Genomic DNA, 18698 nt, shown 5'->3' on the forward strand with positions numbered 1-18698 from the left:
GAGGGAACGCTGTCGGCAAGGGACGGGGCGCGGCCGTGCGCAGGCGGGGCCGATCGGGGCTGAGGGGAGCGGCCGTGCTGAGCGGGCGGGGCCGGCGCGCCGGGTGACGCGCGGGGCGGGCGGGGCGCGGTCGGCGGCGGAAGATGGCGCGGTGCGGGTGCGGGGCCGGGCTGTGCTGCTGCTGCTGCGGCGAGCGGGAGAGCCGCACCCCCGAGGAGCTGGTACGGCCGCCGTCCCGCCCTGCCCTGCCCCAGCTGCTCCCTGATCCCCCCCCCGGACCCGTGCGTGCTGGCGGAGCCCCATCACCCCCGGTCTCGGCCCGGCCCCGCCCGGCTTGGGCAGCGCCTGGGGGTGGGCGGGCAGGCGGGGAGCGGTGCTGGAGTGCGGGCCCCACGCCTCAGGGCCCGGTGTGGCCAGCTCAGGGTGCTGCTCCTGGCCCAGTCTCTGATCCGATGCTCGTCCCGGTGCCACAGCCCATTCCCGCCCGTTCTGCTGCCGGGCCTGGTGCTTCCCCGCCTGTGCCGGAGCCCCGCGCTGTCCGCTTCCCTACCCTACCCCGCATTCTTTGTCTGGGCCTCGCGTCCCAGCGCCTGGAGCCGCTGCCCCTCGCAGCCCTAAGGGGGAGTGGTCCTGGCAGCGCTCTCTCTGTCTCTAGCACTGCAGAGTGCTCTCTGCAAAATTGTTGCCCTGTGCTCCCCTGTACCCCGTTGCTGTGAATGAAACGGGATGTGGGTTAGAACTTTACTCCCGGGAGCTCCTGTATAGAAATAATGTGTGTTTGGCTGAGGGACAAGCTGTAAGGTAAGACCCTTTAGCGTTACCACAATGTAATTGGTGGTTTGGTAATCCACACTCTCAATTTATAAGCAGCAATGGTATAGGGATTCTGCAGTTTGGCTTTGCTACCAGTGTTCATGAACAGCTGTGGATGCATTCGTTCCCTTCATGATTTTCCTTTCCTGCATTTGTTTTGCAGACGATCCTAGGAGAAACTCGTGAAGAGGAGGATGAGATCCTTCCACGCAAAGACTATGAGGTGGGGAATTTACTAATCTGATATTAATGTGATAAGAACTGCAGACAGGTTTTGATCTGTTTGAGTTTGTAATGGGGTAGATGCTCAGTATGGATCATTTGGTTGCATTGGCATCAGCAGAAATACTGAGAATTGCTGTGCTTGCAAAGATCTGTTCCTCATCTTTGTATGTTTCTGGGATAAAGCTCTGTGAGTAGGTTGAATGTTTGCTCTCAAGTCAGACTCTTGCTGAGAAAATTCATTTTCAGAGCCTGGTGCATTTTCCCACTTCTTCAGTGTGAGATTTATAGGCTCTGGTGGCCTTGTTTTCTGGTGACTATAGAAAGTATCTGTAGATACATAGTCACAGTTGCCTTTCTGCTGTCTGTGTTGTCATGCTGGCTCACAGCAGATCTTCCCATACATCAGATTCTGCTGCTTACAGGAGGCTTTTGCTTTTTGCATCACTGTCTAGTGGCCCTGAAGTATTTAGAACAGCTGCTGTCAGTATGGGTGTCACCAGCCCAGCCTGTTACAGCTTGGCCTGAAAAGGTGAAGATGTGGATAGAACTAGTGGAGCTTTGTGATTGTGAGTGTGAAACTTCTTGCTGTGATAAACTGAAGAATTTATATGGTTCATCTGCACAGGAGTTCCTAGCTAGTGTTCTTGTTCCAGTGAGAGGGTGAATATAAAGATCCAGTGTTATCCCCTGCGCTGTCAAAGTGGAGACACATAAAAAGTCAAAAATTGTACAATGTGACTTCTCTAAAACTGTACAATGTGACTTCTCCAATATAAAGATGTATAAATCAGTTGTGCTTCTGTTTGTTTCACTGTCTCTCTCAGCTTGAGCAGTGAAATTGTTCTTTCTCTTTGTGATTTTCAGGGTCTGACTGATCTAAATATTTAAATTGTTTCCAGGAGTATTTTCTCCTCCTGTTGTTTGCAGAATCTACTGTGGGGGTAGCAATGACTTCTGTAGTCTTTAATAAGGTCTTCTAGACATAATTTTTTTTCACAACCTGTTGCAGCTGATTCTCCTGAATTGACCTTTTTGCATTTCAGAGCTTGGATTATGATCGCTGTATCAATGACCCGTACTTGGAAATTTTGGAAAGCATGGACAACAAGGTAGGACCTTGTTCTTTTATAAGCTAAAACTGTGGAAATTGTCCAGAGCAACTGTGGATTGGAAGTGTTCAAAAGCTTTTTGTATGTGGCATTGACCAGCCTGGAAGGAGAAGGTGTGCCTGTCCATGGCAGGGGGGTGGAATGAGATGAGCTTTAAAGTCCCTTCCAACCCAGATCAGCAGAAAATTTGATGGGTTTTTTCCTTATTTATGACTGAAATTCTACATGTTCTCCTGGTTTCTCTATTGCAAAAAAAAAAAAAAAAAAAAAGGAGATTATAGCTCCCAGCATCTCTTGTGATCCTCAGTTTTAAAGTGAGCAAGATGTTGAGTCTTTCAGTTCCTTATTTTCAATTTGCTGTTGTCACAACACAATCTTCTGTTCATTTATCCCTCTGGCTGTTGAGCTGTGAAGCCTAAACCCACCTTCCAGAAAATCCCTGTTTCTGTGTTGCTTTTATTTTACTTTTTTTTTTTTTAAATCCTCTTTCCAAACAGAAAGCCCAGAGATATGAAGCAGTGAAGTGGGTGCTGGTTTTTGCTATTGGAGTCTGTACAGGACTGGTAAGTATCATGCTGTTTGGGAAATGAGGAAAATTCAGGAGACTAAGCAGGAATCATTTAGAAGCCAATGGCTAAGGAGTAAAATTAAGAGGAACCATTCTCTTTCATGGTGACTAGAATTTAGTAGATGGAATTGTCTTTTGGGAACTATAGCATGTTGTTATTGGCTGTTTTTCAGGAAGCCTTTTTTTTTCTTTCACAACTTGGTGGGTTTTCTTTGTAAAGTAGTCTGGCAAATCCTTTAATTCTGCATGCAGGAAAACTTTTCCAAAGCAAACAACTTAGTAAAAAAGGATGACAGTTAATGGCTGAAATGTGAAAATCAGCTCAGCTGACTGCATACCTCAATTAAATACCAGTTTTCTTCTGTAGCCTTAAGTATGTTGAGGGTGTTAAAAATGGTGCCAGATTAGTACTTTAATGGGAAATAATCAGATGCAGAAGTGAATCTCTTCAGGAATAATGCTAGGATGGCTCTGTCCCAGTGAGAGAGAGGGAAGAAATCTGAGTTTTCAAAGCTGCTTTACTCTAAATTATGCCTTTGTCTTCTGCATTTTCTCTTCTCCCCTGTGTACATATTTCTGGTAGGATTAACTAGAGGGTGGTCTTAATTTGTATGTAGAAATTACTGATGGAAAATCTGTCTTCTTTTTCCCAGGTGGGCCTCTTTGTAGATTTCTTCGTGAGACTCTTTACCCAGCTCAAGTTTCAGGTGGTACAAAGCTGTATCTTTTGCCTTGGACCTTGCTAGACTCAAGTGACCTTTTCCTTTCTGTTCCCATGTTTTGCTCAGAACAGCTGAACTTTCACAATTTTGCCATTGGGCATGTTGTTCATAATTAGGCAAGTTTTCAACTTGCTTATGTAATTCAGCCCTTGAAACCAAGAAATGTCCAGTTTCAGGTACATAAGCAGAGACTGAAAGAATGAGTGGTTTCCCTTCTTCCTAATTCAGTGTTGAGCTTTGAAAACGAAGCCTGGCTTCCTGACAGGATTAGGCTGGATTAGGAAGCACAGGCTTGGTTTTTGAGGCCAGTGGGAGGCTGAGGTATTACCAAGTGGTTGTGTGTTGGTGTGGGGAATGTTGTTTTCCTTGACCATCCCTGCAGCGGTGGAGGAGTGCACTGAGAAAGGCTGCCTTGCCCTGTCCCTCTTGGAGCTGCTGGGGTTCAACCTGACCTTTGTTTTCCTTGCCAGTCTTCTGGTCCTGATCCAAGTAAGCCTTTGGTCCATTGCTGCTCCTTACACAACCTTCCTTTCCTCTCACACATGTCCTTGATATGAAATATCCTTGCTAGAAACATTTTCTGCCCCAAAGCATCAAATCACCTTCACAGTTCTATTTGATTTAGCTAAGCAGGGTCTCTTGGTCCCTTGCTCTCTGATAAAAGTTGGCCAGGTACGAAATCAGTGCACCATAGTGCCAGTGTTCCTTTTCTGCAGCCTGTAGCAGCTGGGTCAGGAATTCCTGAAATTAAGTGCTACCTCAATGGAGTGAAGGTTCCCGGGGTTGTGCGCCTGCGGACCGTGGTGTGCAAAGCTACAGGAGTGCTCTTCAGCGTGGCAGGAGGTGAGGAGGGCTCTGCTGTGCTGTGCTTGTTGGGTGAAGGAGTCACTGAAGGGGAAAAAAGTGTTTTCTCTGCTTATATAGGGCACAGAAGGCCCTGCCTTTCCAGTAAAATCATTCTGGTGATTTGGAGCAGAGTCATGAGCCCTGAGTGCATTTAGAGAGTAGAGAATAAACAGAAGGATCAGGACTATCAGGGGAAACAGGTGATTTTCTGAGTGGGCTAATGACATGTGACTCTTTGGGGCAGAATCCAAGAAAAGAGACCTGAGAATGTTCCAGGAGCAGCCTGAGGGCAGAAGAGCAGAATAACCTGGAGAGTTCAGAGTCCTTGTACAGTTGTTTTTCAGTTATTTCACCCACTTGGAGTGCAGAATTTGTGCAAGTCTTTGCATTTGGGGTTGTTGAGTGAGCAGGAGGTCAGCACCTCCCTGTGAGGAGCTCCAGGCTTGGCACAGAGAGATGTGCCATGGCATGGGAGTGCTGAGCTGATCTCTTCTGACTTTGTCAGCAAGGGAGGGTGGCAGTGGGGAAAGTGCATTCCCTCAATAAACTCTGTTTTTCCAGGTCTTTTTGTCGGGAAGGAGGGGCCCATGATTCACAGTGGTGCTGTTGTGGGTGCAGGCTTGCCACAGGTTAGTGCTGGCCTGAGCCACGCTCCTGGTCACGCCACTGTTTTGTAAGAGTAAGTTCCCATCTCCTGTGTTTCTAAATCTTTACTTTGTTTGTAGTTCCAGAGCATCTCTTTGAGGAAGATCCAATTTAACTTTCCCTATTTCTGCAGTGACAGGTACTGTACCCAGGATGTGGAGGAGGGGAGAGGAGGATGAGTGAGCAGACTTCCTCGGGAGAAGGGTGGTGGGCTGGGGTGAACCACTCAGTTGTTTTATCAGTTTCTTTCTAGAGTCCTGCAGTTTCATTCTGCAGCAAGACAACACCAGGGTGTCACTCTTCCAAGCTGCTCTGGTCTTCCTGTTCATAGATGTTCTCTTGTGCTGCTCAGCAGATCTCTACCCATTTCAAACCTTTAATGTGGGTGGTTGAAGGCTCACCCCTTATGATTAGGATATACTACAGAGAAGGCTACTTCTCTGAATGTGAACAAATTCTTGCCCTTTTGTTTCTGTAATTGTTTCAAGTGATGCTGGAGTCCATGGTTTGGGATGGTTCCTCACATACTGGGCAGTTGTGTAGTACCAGAATTCTGCTCTGTGTTTGTGCTCTACAGAAAGAGCACAATGCTGCAGCTTAATGAGCAAATGGTGATGTCTGCCATGGCCAGCTTTGCTCCCAACTCTCATCCTGAATCTCTGGGATATTCCATAAATGGGGATGATCCCTTACTTTGCAGAACCTAAGCATCTCCAGAGCTCTAATTTGCTAAACTGAGGTTGTTTTTCTCTTCATTTCAGGGATAAAAGGGATTTTGTATCTGCTGGAGCAGCTGCAGGGGTTGCAGCTGCCTTTGGAGCACCAATTGGAGGCACTCTTTTTAGTTTGGAGGAAGGTTCCTCCTTCTGGAACCAGGGACTTACATGGAAAGTGGTGAGTGGTGATTGTGACTCTTTCTGTGTGCCTTGAGAAGAGGGCTCCCCTTGGTAGGGCTTGTCCATGAGGACATTCTGATTATCCTGCCTCTTCCTGAGCTGTCTTGGCAGGAGGAAGGTTGCCTGATCCATCATTGGTCCAGAACTACTACAGATCAAGGGCAGAGATGAGCCTGGTGTTATCTGGAACTGTGGGACAGCTCTAGGCAGCAGCTTTAGTGTACCTGGCAGAGTGGGCTTTTGTGCCTGGGCTCTCTGCAGTCTGATCCCTCCACAGTCAGTTCCTTTGCCCAAGTATAGGTCTCAAGGAAGAGCTGACTGTACCAATCTTAATTTTGGGAACCTTTGCTTCCCCCTCCCCCCCCCCCTTTTTTTTTTTTTTTGTTCCACAGCTTTTCTGTTCCATGGCTGCCACTTTCACCTTGAATTTTTTCCGCTCTGGGATTCAGTTTGGAAGCTGGGGATCTTTCCAGCTCCCTGGGCTGCTGAACTTTGGGGAGTTTAAGGTAAGATTTACTCTTATTTCCCCACTCTCCAGTCTCTTCTTAGCCCTGTGCTTCTGTCTGTTAGTTTGGAGGTTTTTTTTGACACATGCTTGTATTTCAAGGCCCTTTATATTTAGCTGCAATACATTGATAATTGTCACCCTTTGATTTTAGCTACTCAAAATCTCTAGGTGTGGAGACAGAAGTGTTGGTAGGAAATTCCAGCAACTACTGTAATCCTTTTTTTGTACACTTTTCTGCACAGTGCTCTGAGTCTGATAAGAAATGCCACCTCTGGACAGCTGTGGACCTGGGCTTCTTCATTCTGATGGGGATTGTGGGAGGCCTTCTTGGAGCCACCTTTAACTGCCTGAACAAGAGGCTTGCCAAGTACCGCATGCGCAATGTGCACCCCAAGCCAAAGCTGGTCAGGTAGGTGTGCCCTCTCCAGTTTGTGCAGGCATCTCTGCTCCCAGAGCAAAAGCATCAGTCTAGAAGACCCTTTGAGTAGGATTGGAGCAAATCTCAGCCTGGTTGTTTTAAAAATCACTAAATGAATCCTCCGTAGAACTTAGAAGTGAACACTAGAAAGCAAATGTTACAGTCCCTGTAATTTTTGATGACTTTGGTGGTACAGAGAGAATTGCAATCCTTCTTATAAAGGCAGTGGAGGAAGCTCTTTGTCATAAAGGCTGAACAAACCAGAGCTTTGTCTCCATGCAGGATTTTTTGTGTCCCTGTCAAAATTGATGTGGATGAAATAGCTGATCTCACTCTTTAAAATCATATTGATTAATTAAATTCACAATATGTGTGTTGTTTAGAGAGGGAACTTCTGTGTTATTCTGAACGTAGCTGTTGGTTTGCTCTGGACAGCTCCTAAACACAAAGCCCAGGTTTAAAGACAAAAACAAGTGTATTTCAGCAGTTAGAAAAGCGATTGAGAGACTGTGCATCATCCTGCCCAGTCCTATCTATGTTTTTACCCTGTAAGGATGTACAGAACATTGTTTCCATATGAACAGCCTCATTACTGAACCCTGGGGCTTTTCATGTGTGACTGCTGTGTTGTCTGGGCTTCTTTTTGGGGCAACCAGTTAAAAAGGGGAGCTAAGGCAATCCCTGGGAGCCAAGTCAAAATTCAACTTGATTTGCATTGTCCCTTGTTCTGATGCTAAGCTGTGGTGGCTGTTGCTTCTTGCAGCTTTATCAAATCATCTGCAGAACTGAGACTAGGTTACAGTGCTGAGTGTGGCTTCAGTGCATGGTCTCTGTTGTGTCTTTCAGAGTCTTGGAGAGCTTGCTTGTGTCATTGACCACCACTGTCATGGTCTTTGTGGCCTCCATGGTTCTGGGGGAATGCCGGCAGATATCTTCCAGCAGGCACGGTGGCAATGACACCCTGAGCCTGCAGGTGAGGGATTCCTATGTGAATATTATATTCCCTGTCATGTTGTTCACCCTGCAGAGAAGCACAGGCATGCAGTGAGCTTTTGACAGCATGTAGTACATAATAGAGCTGCAGTGAGAGCCCATGGAGGGTTGCAGGAGCTGTGGGTAATAATGAAACCTACACTGTGCTTTTGTACAAACAACTCAGGCTCTGAGTCAAGGAGCCCATTGATGTTGTAGGCCCCATTTCTGCTATTGATGTTTGGTTTGAACTTCCCAGAGCATGGCTAACAGTAACAGAACTGTTATTTCCTTTCTGCCCAAAGGCTAATGCAAGAGACAGTGAATTTTAACTCTTTGTGTCTTTTGTGTTCTGCATTAGGATATATCAGAGGATGTCAATTCAAGCATCAAAACTTTTTTTTGCCCAAATGAAACCTACAATGACATGGCCACGCTCTTCTTCAACCCTCAGGAGTCAGCTATCCTGCAGCTCTTCCACCAGGATGGTAAGTGGTTACAAGACTGCCTCATCCCACACTTAAGCTTCAGAGCTTCATCTTAGCTGGAACAGCACCACAAGGCTAGCAGCATCTTCAGGCCTTCATGGCTCTGGAGGACTGCTAGTAAAACTGGTGAAAGTCTCTTTGATGGGAAGAAAAACCTGTTTTCCCTCTCTTTTCACTTACTCATTGTCTGCACGTGTGTTTGGACTGGGAGACTCAGTAGCTGTTGTGAGATGAGCCTGCTGTGAGCTGAGGGGTGGATGATGCTGGACTCTATCTTGGACAGACATGTGCCCCTTTCTTTAGTCATGATTCTTCTTGTGTTGCAGGTACTTTCAGCCCAGTCACCCTATCCCTGTTCTTCCTTCTCTATTTCTTACTCTCCTGCTGGACATATGGGATCTCTGTGCCCAGTGGTCTGTTTGTACCATCACTGCTTTGTGGGGCTGCCTTCGGACGCCTGGTCGCCAACCTCCTCAAAAGGTGCATCAAGTGTGCGTGTGAGGGACATGCTGCAGGTGCACCATGAGCTCTCAGGCGGGTTTTTCTAATCTGAGGGCTCTGTGCTTTGCTCTAGTTACATTGGTCTGGATCACATCTACTCAGGAACCTTTGCACTGATTGGGGCAGCAGCATTCCTGGGAGGAGTGGTGCGCATGACCATCAGCCTGACTGTCATCCTCATTGAGTCCACCAATGAGATCACCTATGGGCTCCCCATAATGATCACCCTCATGGTGAGTGCAGGACCAGCAGCTCTGGCTTTTTGCAGAATGCTTGAACATGTGCTGGCCATGAATCTTACTTTCAGGGCTGTCATAAGTTGCACTTGGAACAGCAACTCAGTAAGACCTCGTGTTTGCTATGCAGGTAGCCAAGTGGACAGGAGACTTTTTCAACAAAGGCATCTATGACATCCATGTGAACTTGAGAGGAGTGCCTCTTCTGGAGTGGGAAACCGGGATGGAAATGGATAAGTAAGGCTGCTCCTCTTGGCCAGGCTGTGGGTTACAGTTTGTGGTGGGGATTCTTGCTCAGAAATGCGTTAATGCAGGGGGCTGATGTTTCATCTTCAACCAACCTGGTTGCTCTGAGGAGCTGCTGTGAAAGGAGTTGTGCACCAGGCCTGCAGCAGGAAAGAGATGCTGAAGCCCTTTCTGAGGGGGTGGATGGATGGATGGATGGATGGAAATCTGCAGGGTGGATTTGGGAAGTTCAGCAAGAGCTTTGTGAAAACATTCCATTGGACTTTGGTTGTTGTGGAACATCATCCTCTTCCCACCTGTTGTCTCTTCCCGGTAGTGTTTAGAAACTTTATTGTAACTTAGAACATTCTGCCTTTCCTTTCATTGATACAATGTTATGTTATAAAAAGAAATAATTAAAAATTCAGGTGTACCATCACAATCACAGTGAAGGTGAGCCCACAGGTAAAAGGAGCCAGCAGAGTTTAACTGCAGCAGACTCCTTCAGGACCTTGTTTAGGGACTGGTTTGTTCATCACCAGCCTTCTGTCACTGATGTGATTCATGCAGCAATCTTGGATTTCTGTTTCTTCAGGCTACAAGCCAGTGACATCATGGAACCCAACCTGACATACGTGTACCCCCACACCCGGATCCAGTCCCTTGTCAGCATCCTGCGCACCACTGTCCACCATGCCTTCCCTGTGGTGACAGAGAACAGGGGCAATGAGAGGGAGTTCATGAAGGGAAATCAGCTGATCAGTAACAACATCAAATTCAAGGTAAAAGCTTGCTTGTTTGATAGGTTGAAGAGTAGAGAGCTTTGTTTTGCATTCAGAATGGCCTTGCTTTAGCTATTTAAGGTTTTGGGCAGAATTTGGGTCAGAGATAAGCACCTCCTGCAATAGAAAATTTTTAAGAGCTCCATTTCATTCTATTGTCTGGGTTATGGTAGAGACAAAAGAATGGTCTGCATTCCTAGAGGCAAAAGTTAAGAGGAAGAAGTAATCTGTGTAGCACAGACATGGAAACATTTGAATTTGTTACCAAATTGCGCAGTCCTGTTGGCTATTCTTGTAAGTCCTGCAGCAGCAGTGAATGAACATGTTATGTAGTGGCACAAAGCAATGATTAGTAGTTCATAGTCACTCTTGGATAACTGTTGGCTTGCTTAGTGAGTGTCTGAAAATTGTTTGTTGTATGCAGAAGTCCAGCATCCTCACCCGGGCTGGAGAGCAGCGCAAGCGGAGCCAGTCCATGAAGTCGTACCCTTCGAGTGAGCTGCGTAACATGTGTGACGAGCACATAGCAACAGAGGAGCCTCCTGAAAAAGAGGATCTGCTGCAGCAGATGCTGGAGAGAAGGTGAGGTCCTGGTAGGCACAAATGTACAGAAGCAGGGTTTTTCCATGTGTTCAGATGTGTTGTAAAGAATGTTTCATATGTTAGTGGAAACAGGGCTGATATCCATGCTTTAGAAGTGATTTGTCAGGTGTGAGGAGCCAATGCTGTGTCTCACACCTGTGATCAAGTGGGTTATGTCCAGGTTCTTACATTTACTTCAAACATTTATACAGACATATTTCCTTGAGAGGATGAGGTACCTGGAAAGATTTCTGTAGAAATCAATGTCCTCTTATCTGCAAAAATGTGATAGCTCTGGAGAGCTCCCTTATCCCAGCTAATGACCTGGTGCTGTGATACTGATCCCACCTTTCTGGTAACTGGGCTGAGTCACCAGGCTTGTGTTGCTGTTACTCCCAAGTAGAAGCCCAGTCTAGTGAATAATTTTCTACATGAGAGATTGTGACTTTCATGAATGGCATCCTGACCCAAATATTTTGCCAGATGCTTCAGCTTTTATTAGAATCTGAGTAATTTGGAACTGAAAATTGCTTTAATTGCAAGTCATGTGAAATTGAGTTAGGAGACTGTCCCACATAATGGCTCTTGACCTCTCTCCCCTCTATTTTTTTTTTTTTTGGTGATGTCTTGCTTGTCCCTAACAAGAGTCCCTGAAATATTCAGGGGAAGGTTGCAAAGAGCTGAAACAGCTGCTCTTTAGGGAGCTGGGCTATGTGAACCTTGTAACACATGGTGTTAAATCCATCACAGATACACTCCTTACCCCAATCTGTACCCTGACCAGTCTCCCAGTGAGGAGTGGACCATGGAGGAACGCTTCAGACCCCTGACCTTCCATGGCTTGATCCTGCGCTCACAGCTGGTCACCCTCCTTGACAGGGGGGTTTGCTACTCTGAGAGCCAGTCGGTGAGTCCTCCTCTTCAGAAATGGCAGCAGACACATCCCTGCCTTCTCAGGAGGCTGGGAACAATCTTCATGGGCTGCCAAAAAGAATATATCTATTTTTACACTTTAAGGAATGCCTGTGTGTTTTTAAAGTTGCAGACGGGTAGTGTGAATTCTCTCTTGCAGCTCTTAAAGGAAGTTGAAAATATCCCCAGGGAAAAGACAGCCACTGTTAAAAAAATTCATCCAACAGACCTGTTTGTTGCATAAAGCTGTGGAGAATATATGATATGAATATAAGGCATAAAGAGATGCAGAACTGGAGAACAGAGGGCAGATATTAAATGCAAATAGAGCATCCAGCAGTATATACTTCGTGTTTCACTGCTGTGTGTTGAGGTCCTAGCAGAAAAATGTCAGCTGTGTCACTGAGATCAGGCCCAGCTCCCACAAGACTGGTTTCCTGCTGTCCTCCAGTGTCAAGTATAGATTTGTCAGAGGTTGGGTAGCTGTTCTCTCTCAGCTGAAGGCCTGCATAGGTTTGGGTAACAGCACCTCTGCAGAATGTGGGTGTGGGAGGAGAAGGAGATTTGGGGGAGCAATTAGGAGGCATGGTTTGCTGTGCTTGCAGTCCCTGTGTAATCTGGAATGGTGACACCTGGGCTCAGTGGGGTTTATTTTGATTGCAGAGTGCAAGTCAGCCTCGTCTGTCCCACGCAGAGATGTTGGAGGATTATCCCCACTACCCAGATATCCATGATCTGGACCTCACATTGCTGAACCCTCGTATGATAGTGGTAAGAAAAGCACTGCAGTGTGACAGTCCCTCCTCAGATATATTTACAACTGTCCAAAGCCTTTAAAAAACATTGAGGGCATGTTTTAATATATTCTTTGGTGCAGTGACTAACATCCTGTGCTCCTCAAGCACTCAGCCTTCTCTGCATGTGGAAACCCCCTGCTATGAGGTACCAGTGTCCATTGGTGCCTGTCCAGTTTAATTTCTCAACAAACCAAATGTCATATTTGTGCAGAAATAGAAGATGACCACAGTCAAATACTCTGTCCAGGCATCAGTGCCATGGAGGATTTGTAGGAGTTGCATGTTAGTGATTCCCAGAGACATTGAAAATGCCTCTTGTAAATAACATGATTGCTTTTCTTTCTTAGGATGTCACCCCATACATGAACCCATCACCCTTTACTGTCTCTCCAAATACTCATGTGTCACAAGTCTTCAACCTGTTCAGGACAATGGGACTCAGGCATTTACCAGTTGTGAATGCAGTTGGAGAGGTGAGTCCTTGGCTTGGCCTAGCTGAGCAAGGAAGCCACAGTGTTTGTGTAATATTTTCCATCTCTGGGACAATAAAGATCTCTTTTAACATCAAACAGAAATGCTTTAAAGAGATCAGAATAGGATTTTTTTAGGGCCCTGAATGCTTGATTACTGTGATTTTGTTGGCATCTTTTCTGTCCTAACCTGTTTCTCCTTTACCTGCAAGGAGCAGGACGTGAATCTCCTGTCTCAGGTGTGCAGCCTGTAGAAGCTGTCCCATTTTTCTATCTGTTGAAAGGCCCTGAGCTCATCAGAGGCCACTAATTTGCCTTTCACTGCTTTATTTAAGAGCAAAATTTCCTTTTATGTTGGGGCAAGAGGTTTTTCTGTAGGAAGGGAGTTGTATTCTGTTTCTGCTCACAGGAGCAGCAAAGCAAAGGAGTGTTTAAATGGTGTGTGCTTGACTCACTGTGCCTTTGCCATCTACAGTGCTCAGAACCAGTCAGTAGATGTCAGCAACCTCCTATAACCACTGTGAGAAGCTGTTTCCCCATAGCTGACCTGGTCTGTGTGAGGCAGCACTGCTTTTTCTGCCTCAAGGTTCCCACAGTTACTCTGCAGGGCCTGTGAGTTGCAAAGGAGATGTTAACTTATTCCATTTTAGTACAAGAGCAGCCTAGTTCTAAACTCTTTCCATGTGTAAAATCAGAGAGGTGTTTCACCAGCTGAAATGTGTGTTTTGACTTTATCCACAGCAGGCTGGGAGAGGGTCTCTCTTGTCACCTGCCAGTGTGCCTTAGCTAGTCTTGACCAATTCTCTGTTTTGGTCTTTAGAGCTTCCTTGAATGTACCTGACAGGAGCTATCTGAAGTCATGCCATGTGGAATACCAGAAATGTCTTGAATGAAGCCCTGAAAGACAGCTTTGTTATTTCCAATTGCAGTTTTTACTTCCCAGAGGATTTTACATCCTTATGCTGTCTGACATGGAAAGGATTTCCCTTCCTAGGCACAGGGTCCTACTGGTGCCAGACACCACAGCAGTGGTCAAGATGTTTGTTTGAGTGTTGTTTTTTGGTTGTAAGTTGTTTGTTTGGGTACAGTTAAATCAGCATTCTTGCCTGAAGAGTAAGTGCTGGTAGAGGGAGGAATGTGATTTCTGTGAATTTCAACTTGAATCTGCTCTAACTCAGCTTTGGTCAAGAACTGCTCTCAGGTTTCCTCTTTTTGGGGTGTTGAAAAGAATGACCACTTGTGAAAAATGCCAATCATTTGTTGTTAAAATTTTTGAAGTTTAATAGTAATAAAATGGTTATAAAAATAGTAATACAATTAGAATAATAATAATTTGGACAAATTGAATTAGGACAATATGAGACAATAAATACAAAGAGTTAAGGACGTCCAGGTACCTTTTTCTGGGCAGCACGAGCCTGAAAAAGGACCCACATTAACAGAGGATTAACCCTTAAAAGCACCAGCCTGTTGCATATTCATAGACCTCATACATTATGCATAAATTCCACTCAAACACAGGATTCTGGCTGGGCAGTGTCAGCTTCTTCCTCTGAATCCTGACAGTGCCTTTGAGGCAGGAAGAAGTTCGTTTCTCCTGATAATGGGGCAACAAATTCTCTTTCTCTGAAAGATTCAGGTGTCCTGTGGCTGCTATCTCACTGCGAGTCCTTTCTTTAAAAAAAGCACCCTACATAGCACAGTTCCTATTTTGACATTTTTTATAACCTAAAATTATATTTAACACACTACTTAAGAGAATGAATACAGCATAACTTTCTAACACAACACATATATAATATTCATTTGAATATTTGTAAAAAGCCAATCATAAAATACATGCATTTTTCACCCACTTTATTATGGACGTCTTTCAGTGGCACATCTCTGACGCAAACTTGTGTCTTTTCTTCTTCTTTCCTTCCTGTTCAAGGTTGTTGGGATAATCACTCGGCACAACCTGACCCACGAATTCCTGCAGGCCAGACTGAGGCAGCACTATCAGACCATTTGATGCCCCTGCCCCTCTGTCAGTGTGGTTCCTCCCTCTCCAAGCTGGCACACATGCTCGCATCCTGCTTGGACCACACAAGGCCCAAGACCTCCCGTTTGGCTTCTCACGTGCATATCAAGCCTGGGGAACTGGAAAACATTTTGCTAGCCAGAGAATTAGAGGAGCTGCCTGAGCCCAGAGCTGTTGATTGGCCTCAGGCACTTGGTTTGACAACTCTTGATCCAGGTGTTTTCTTCCCCTGTCCCCCAGTTATCTCCTTCTGTCAGATGTTGTCCTGACACCACTGTGTGTTCTGACATTTTGTTTTGGGGTTTTCTGAAGAGCTGGAAAAAAGAACCATTTCCCTCCACTGTGTCCTGAGCAAAGAACTGCAGTGTCTTTCCCTTCCTCCTGTGTGACTCCCTTTTCTTCTTCCTCCCTTGTTCCTGCAACTGTTGCCTTATTTGTGTGAGAAGGGAGTTACTGTCACCACTGAGAGGAGATACTGAAGTTTGCAGATATCAGATATCAGCTGCTCTAGAGGATGGTTTCTTACAAAAGCAATTTTAAAAAATCCAGCGTTTTGGAAATGCACCTGTCTTTGCAAGTGTTCCCCTTTGCCCATATTTTTTCACTCTGGTTTCATTTGTTCTTTATTTCTCTCCTTCTTTCATGGGGAAATGTTTCTGCTTGTGATGTTTTTGACAGCAGATGACTTTTGAGAGCAGCTCAGCAGATTTGAAGTTCAAAATGGTTACGCTAGGTTTATAAATATTTAATACATTTGTGAACATCTCAGAGAAAGGAGATCTCTTCCCTGTTAGCTCTTGCTGTTATCTCCCTGTAAGAGACTCTTCTAAGATGCTTGGTGGCACTCCACTTTGACATTTCTTGAGGTTTGTAGGCACTTTGTCCCTGCACTGCTCAAACAGTGAGAGCCTGGGGCACCTTTCCAGCTGGAGTCAGAGACCAGGCAACTTTACATCCTGAGAGCATGGAGAAGTGTTGCTTTGTGGAAGGAAATAGAGCTGATGGTCTCTGGGCTTGCTTGAATTATCTGTGTGTCATGAGAGGAGTTGCTGTAGTTCCAGGCTGCCATAAGGAGGGATGGTGGTGACAAAGGCAGCATCTCCTGCAGGTGTTAAGTGGGGCTGTCTGTGCTCTATAAATGCTTGGGATAATGTTTGCAACAACCTGTAAGGGTGAAATCAGCCCTCAGGAGCCAGTTGCAGCCAGTTGAGTGCTTTAGCAGGTACCATCCTGGCCAGCACCTGTATGGTTCCAGCAGGCACCTGCCCTGCTGAGTTCTGTGTGCAGATAACCCTCAGTGGGAAGCCAGTGCTGTGCCTCAGGGACTGCAGAGCTGATTGGCTTGATAAAGCACAGAGCATTCTCTCAGCCAAGATACATGGGGAATGTATTCCAGAAAAGCTTCTACACAGCCCCTGAGCTCTGCAGTTAACCCTTTGTCTGCCATGAGGAGCTGCCTGGGTGGGAACTGGGACAGAAGGCAGACTTTGTTGATTTTCTGTATTTCCTTAGAGCATAGGAGTTGGCATCAGGTACTACCCTTAATTTGTGAGTTCTTTCCCTGTGAGTAGAGTGAGGATGTTTGTTTTGTCTGGATAGGATCTGCAGGTGTTGTCTGAAATGCCTGTGTTCCCTGAGCTCTGCTCCTACACTTGAGCTGTCCCTGCAAACTTCCAGCACCCATTTGCACTCCCTGAAGCTGGGCTGTAGGTTTGAAATATGCTTTTGTTAGGCTACCTGATTTCATTCAAAGGGTCTGGGTCATTAGGAATCACAGGAATCTTGGTTTTGTGGGATTTCAGATCACTTAGGTGGGATTGGCAATCCTGTACTGTTAGAACACCTGTCAAGAATGTCCTGTGTCTCCCCATGACAAATGTTGAGTGTGTGTGGAAGGGAAGGTTCCTTCTCTTCCTGCACATGAAGGCTCCTTGGGTTATTTGCCTTGAGCTGGTCCTGTTTTATTTCTGTGCACAAATGGCAGGGTGTTTTGCTGCAGGATGAATTTGTCATTGCTGCTGAGGCAAGAGTTGGGCAATCCAGACAAATCAGGCTGGAGAATCTTACCACGGTTTTTCTGGGCACCAGATGCTTCCCCATGACAAGGCACTTTGCCTTCAACCTGTTGGCAGCACTGTCTGCTCTGCCTGGGCATCTTATTCAAATGTTTCAGCTGAAAAACACCCTTTTATTCTTTCAGTAAAGACATTTTCAGTGAGGATGGTGGGTGACCCTGTCAGCTGCTTTAAAGGGAAATTTCAGTGTGCAATACAGTACAATTACTGTTCTGTAGCCTGCAGAAAAGGAATGACAAGTTCACCTGACATTTGGAGATGCAGTATTTCCCTTCTGATGAGGACTGATGCCAAGGGGTTTGTGTTGAATCAGTCTTCTCACACTTCAGTTACTTAAATCCTTTCTTACAACACACTCACTGCTTCTACCCTGGCTCTAGTTGCTAAGTGATTTACTGAGGAACTTATTCTAACATAGGTGCCAGGAACATTTTAACAGAGCAACACTAAGGGAAAAATAACCCAGAACTGGGTTAGTTCTGATGGCAAGGTTAGGGGGTTAGTCTGGGGCCTTCCTCCTTGCCTTGTGGCTTCCTGTGCAGTGTTAATTATGCAGTTTTGAATTATTAATTACTGTGAACCATTCCAATGGTATCAACTTACCTTTCCATTTGGTTTTTGTTTTGCACTGTTTTTTTGTTATGAAATGATGTAAGCTAATTCCATGGTGTGTGTATATAAATTGTATTTTTTTTATAATTTGTATGAATATATTTTTATTTGAACAATGGCACTTGGGAAGTATTCATGTAGCTGTAACATGTCTGAGAGTAAAATGTTTGTGTGTCTCCTTCAGCACTTTCAAGGCCTTTTGATGTTTCTAGTATTGTTTTATTTTTGCCCTTTATGATAATAAAACCAGTAGAACATGGCAGCATCCAAGAGCATGATTTGAGGTAGTTGAGTTGTTGGTATTTATGAGCTGTCTGGATTTAGCAGTTTGTACAGAAGGTGCTCTTAAGAGAGGAATGGCTGTGATCCATCATCCTGTGACCACTGCAGTTCCACATTCTCACCTCAGCTCTTTCAAAGGAGGGAATTTGATAAGGATAAATTGTGCCCATTGTGCTGCTTTTCTTACCTGAGAACTCACCTTCCTCCCAGTAAGTTAATGAAAGAGGTTTAAACTACAGTGTGTCACCTCTTGTTTTACACTTGGCTTCTCCAGGGTATGAAGGATCTTAAATATTCAAGATGAAATTATTTAGTTTATGCTTGTCTTTCCTGCTTTGTCCTGCTGTCTGCCTTACAGAAAAGAATTGGTGACAATTTTTGAGCTTTCATTTAATTTTGGTTTACAGGCCAAAAATGTAAGTAGAGTCTTTGAGCTCTGTAGAAATATCTGACCCAAACCTCACTTCCTTTCCATGTTTCTTTGCATCAGGGGCTGAGTTGTACAGAATTCATGCAGTACAGAATACACAGATGTTGCACAGATGCTCACAGTAGCTCTCTGAGGCACTTCAATACAGAGTTGTCCAGCAGCTTGTCTGGCTCTGCCCCCTGGCTGTGTAATGCCAGGGAAAGCCTGAGATGGGCAAAACCCTCTCTTGGGATGGAATGGCAGAAAATCTGATTTGAGGAGCTAAAGAAGTGCCACAGAGGATTTAACTAAGCAAGGAATGGGAAGGATGCCCTAGCAGGGGTGGGAAGGAGTCATCAGAGAAAGACTGGGGGAACTCAGCTTCAGCTCTGTGCTGCCTTGAATTGTAGGTGCAGCAACACAGGAGGGGGTGGGAGAAGTTTATAGACTCATTGAATCCAACCATGCATCATTGTCCCTGTAATGACACACTGGGGCTCTAGCAGAAATAAAATTAGTGGCGTTCAGTGAGGTTATTATTATTTTTTTTTAATTTTTGCTTTGCTAGCAGGATACAAGCTG

General features: G+C 45.4%; 1 protein-coding gene across 1 annotated transcript; it reads left to right on the forward strand.

The window, feature by feature from the left end:
• The first annotated feature begins 143 nt into the window (after window positions 1-143).
• Window positions 144-17690, forward strand: CLCN6 (chloride voltage-gated channel 6). The gene is made up of 23 exons (XM_058039560.1): window positions 144-221; window positions 977-1036; window positions 2082-2147; window positions 2645-2710; window positions 3369-3435; window positions 3820-3926; window positions 4154-4280; window positions 4845-4912; window positions 5009-5067; window positions 5690-5822; window positions 6217-6330; window positions 6575-6741; window positions 7597-7723; window positions 8084-8210; window positions 8537-8690; window positions 8785-8944; window positions 9078-9184; window positions 9768-9954; window positions 10379-10536; window positions 11287-11443; window positions 12112-12219; window positions 12593-12718; window positions 14649-17690. The coding sequence occupies exons 1-23, from the start codon at window positions 144-146 to the stop codon at window positions 14727-14729; spliced, it is 2604 nt and encodes an 867-aa protein (XP_057895543.1). The 3' UTR covers window positions 14730-17690.
• The last annotated feature ends 1008 nt before the right edge of the window (window positions 17691-18698 follow it).

This window comes from Melospiza georgiana, chromosome 22 (genome assembly GCF_028018845.1).
Source record: "Melospiza georgiana isolate bMelGeo1 chromosome 22, bMelGeo1.pri, whole genome shotgun sequence".
NCBI lineage: Eukaryota > Metazoa > Chordata > Aves > Passeriformes > Passerellidae > Melospiza > Melospiza georgiana.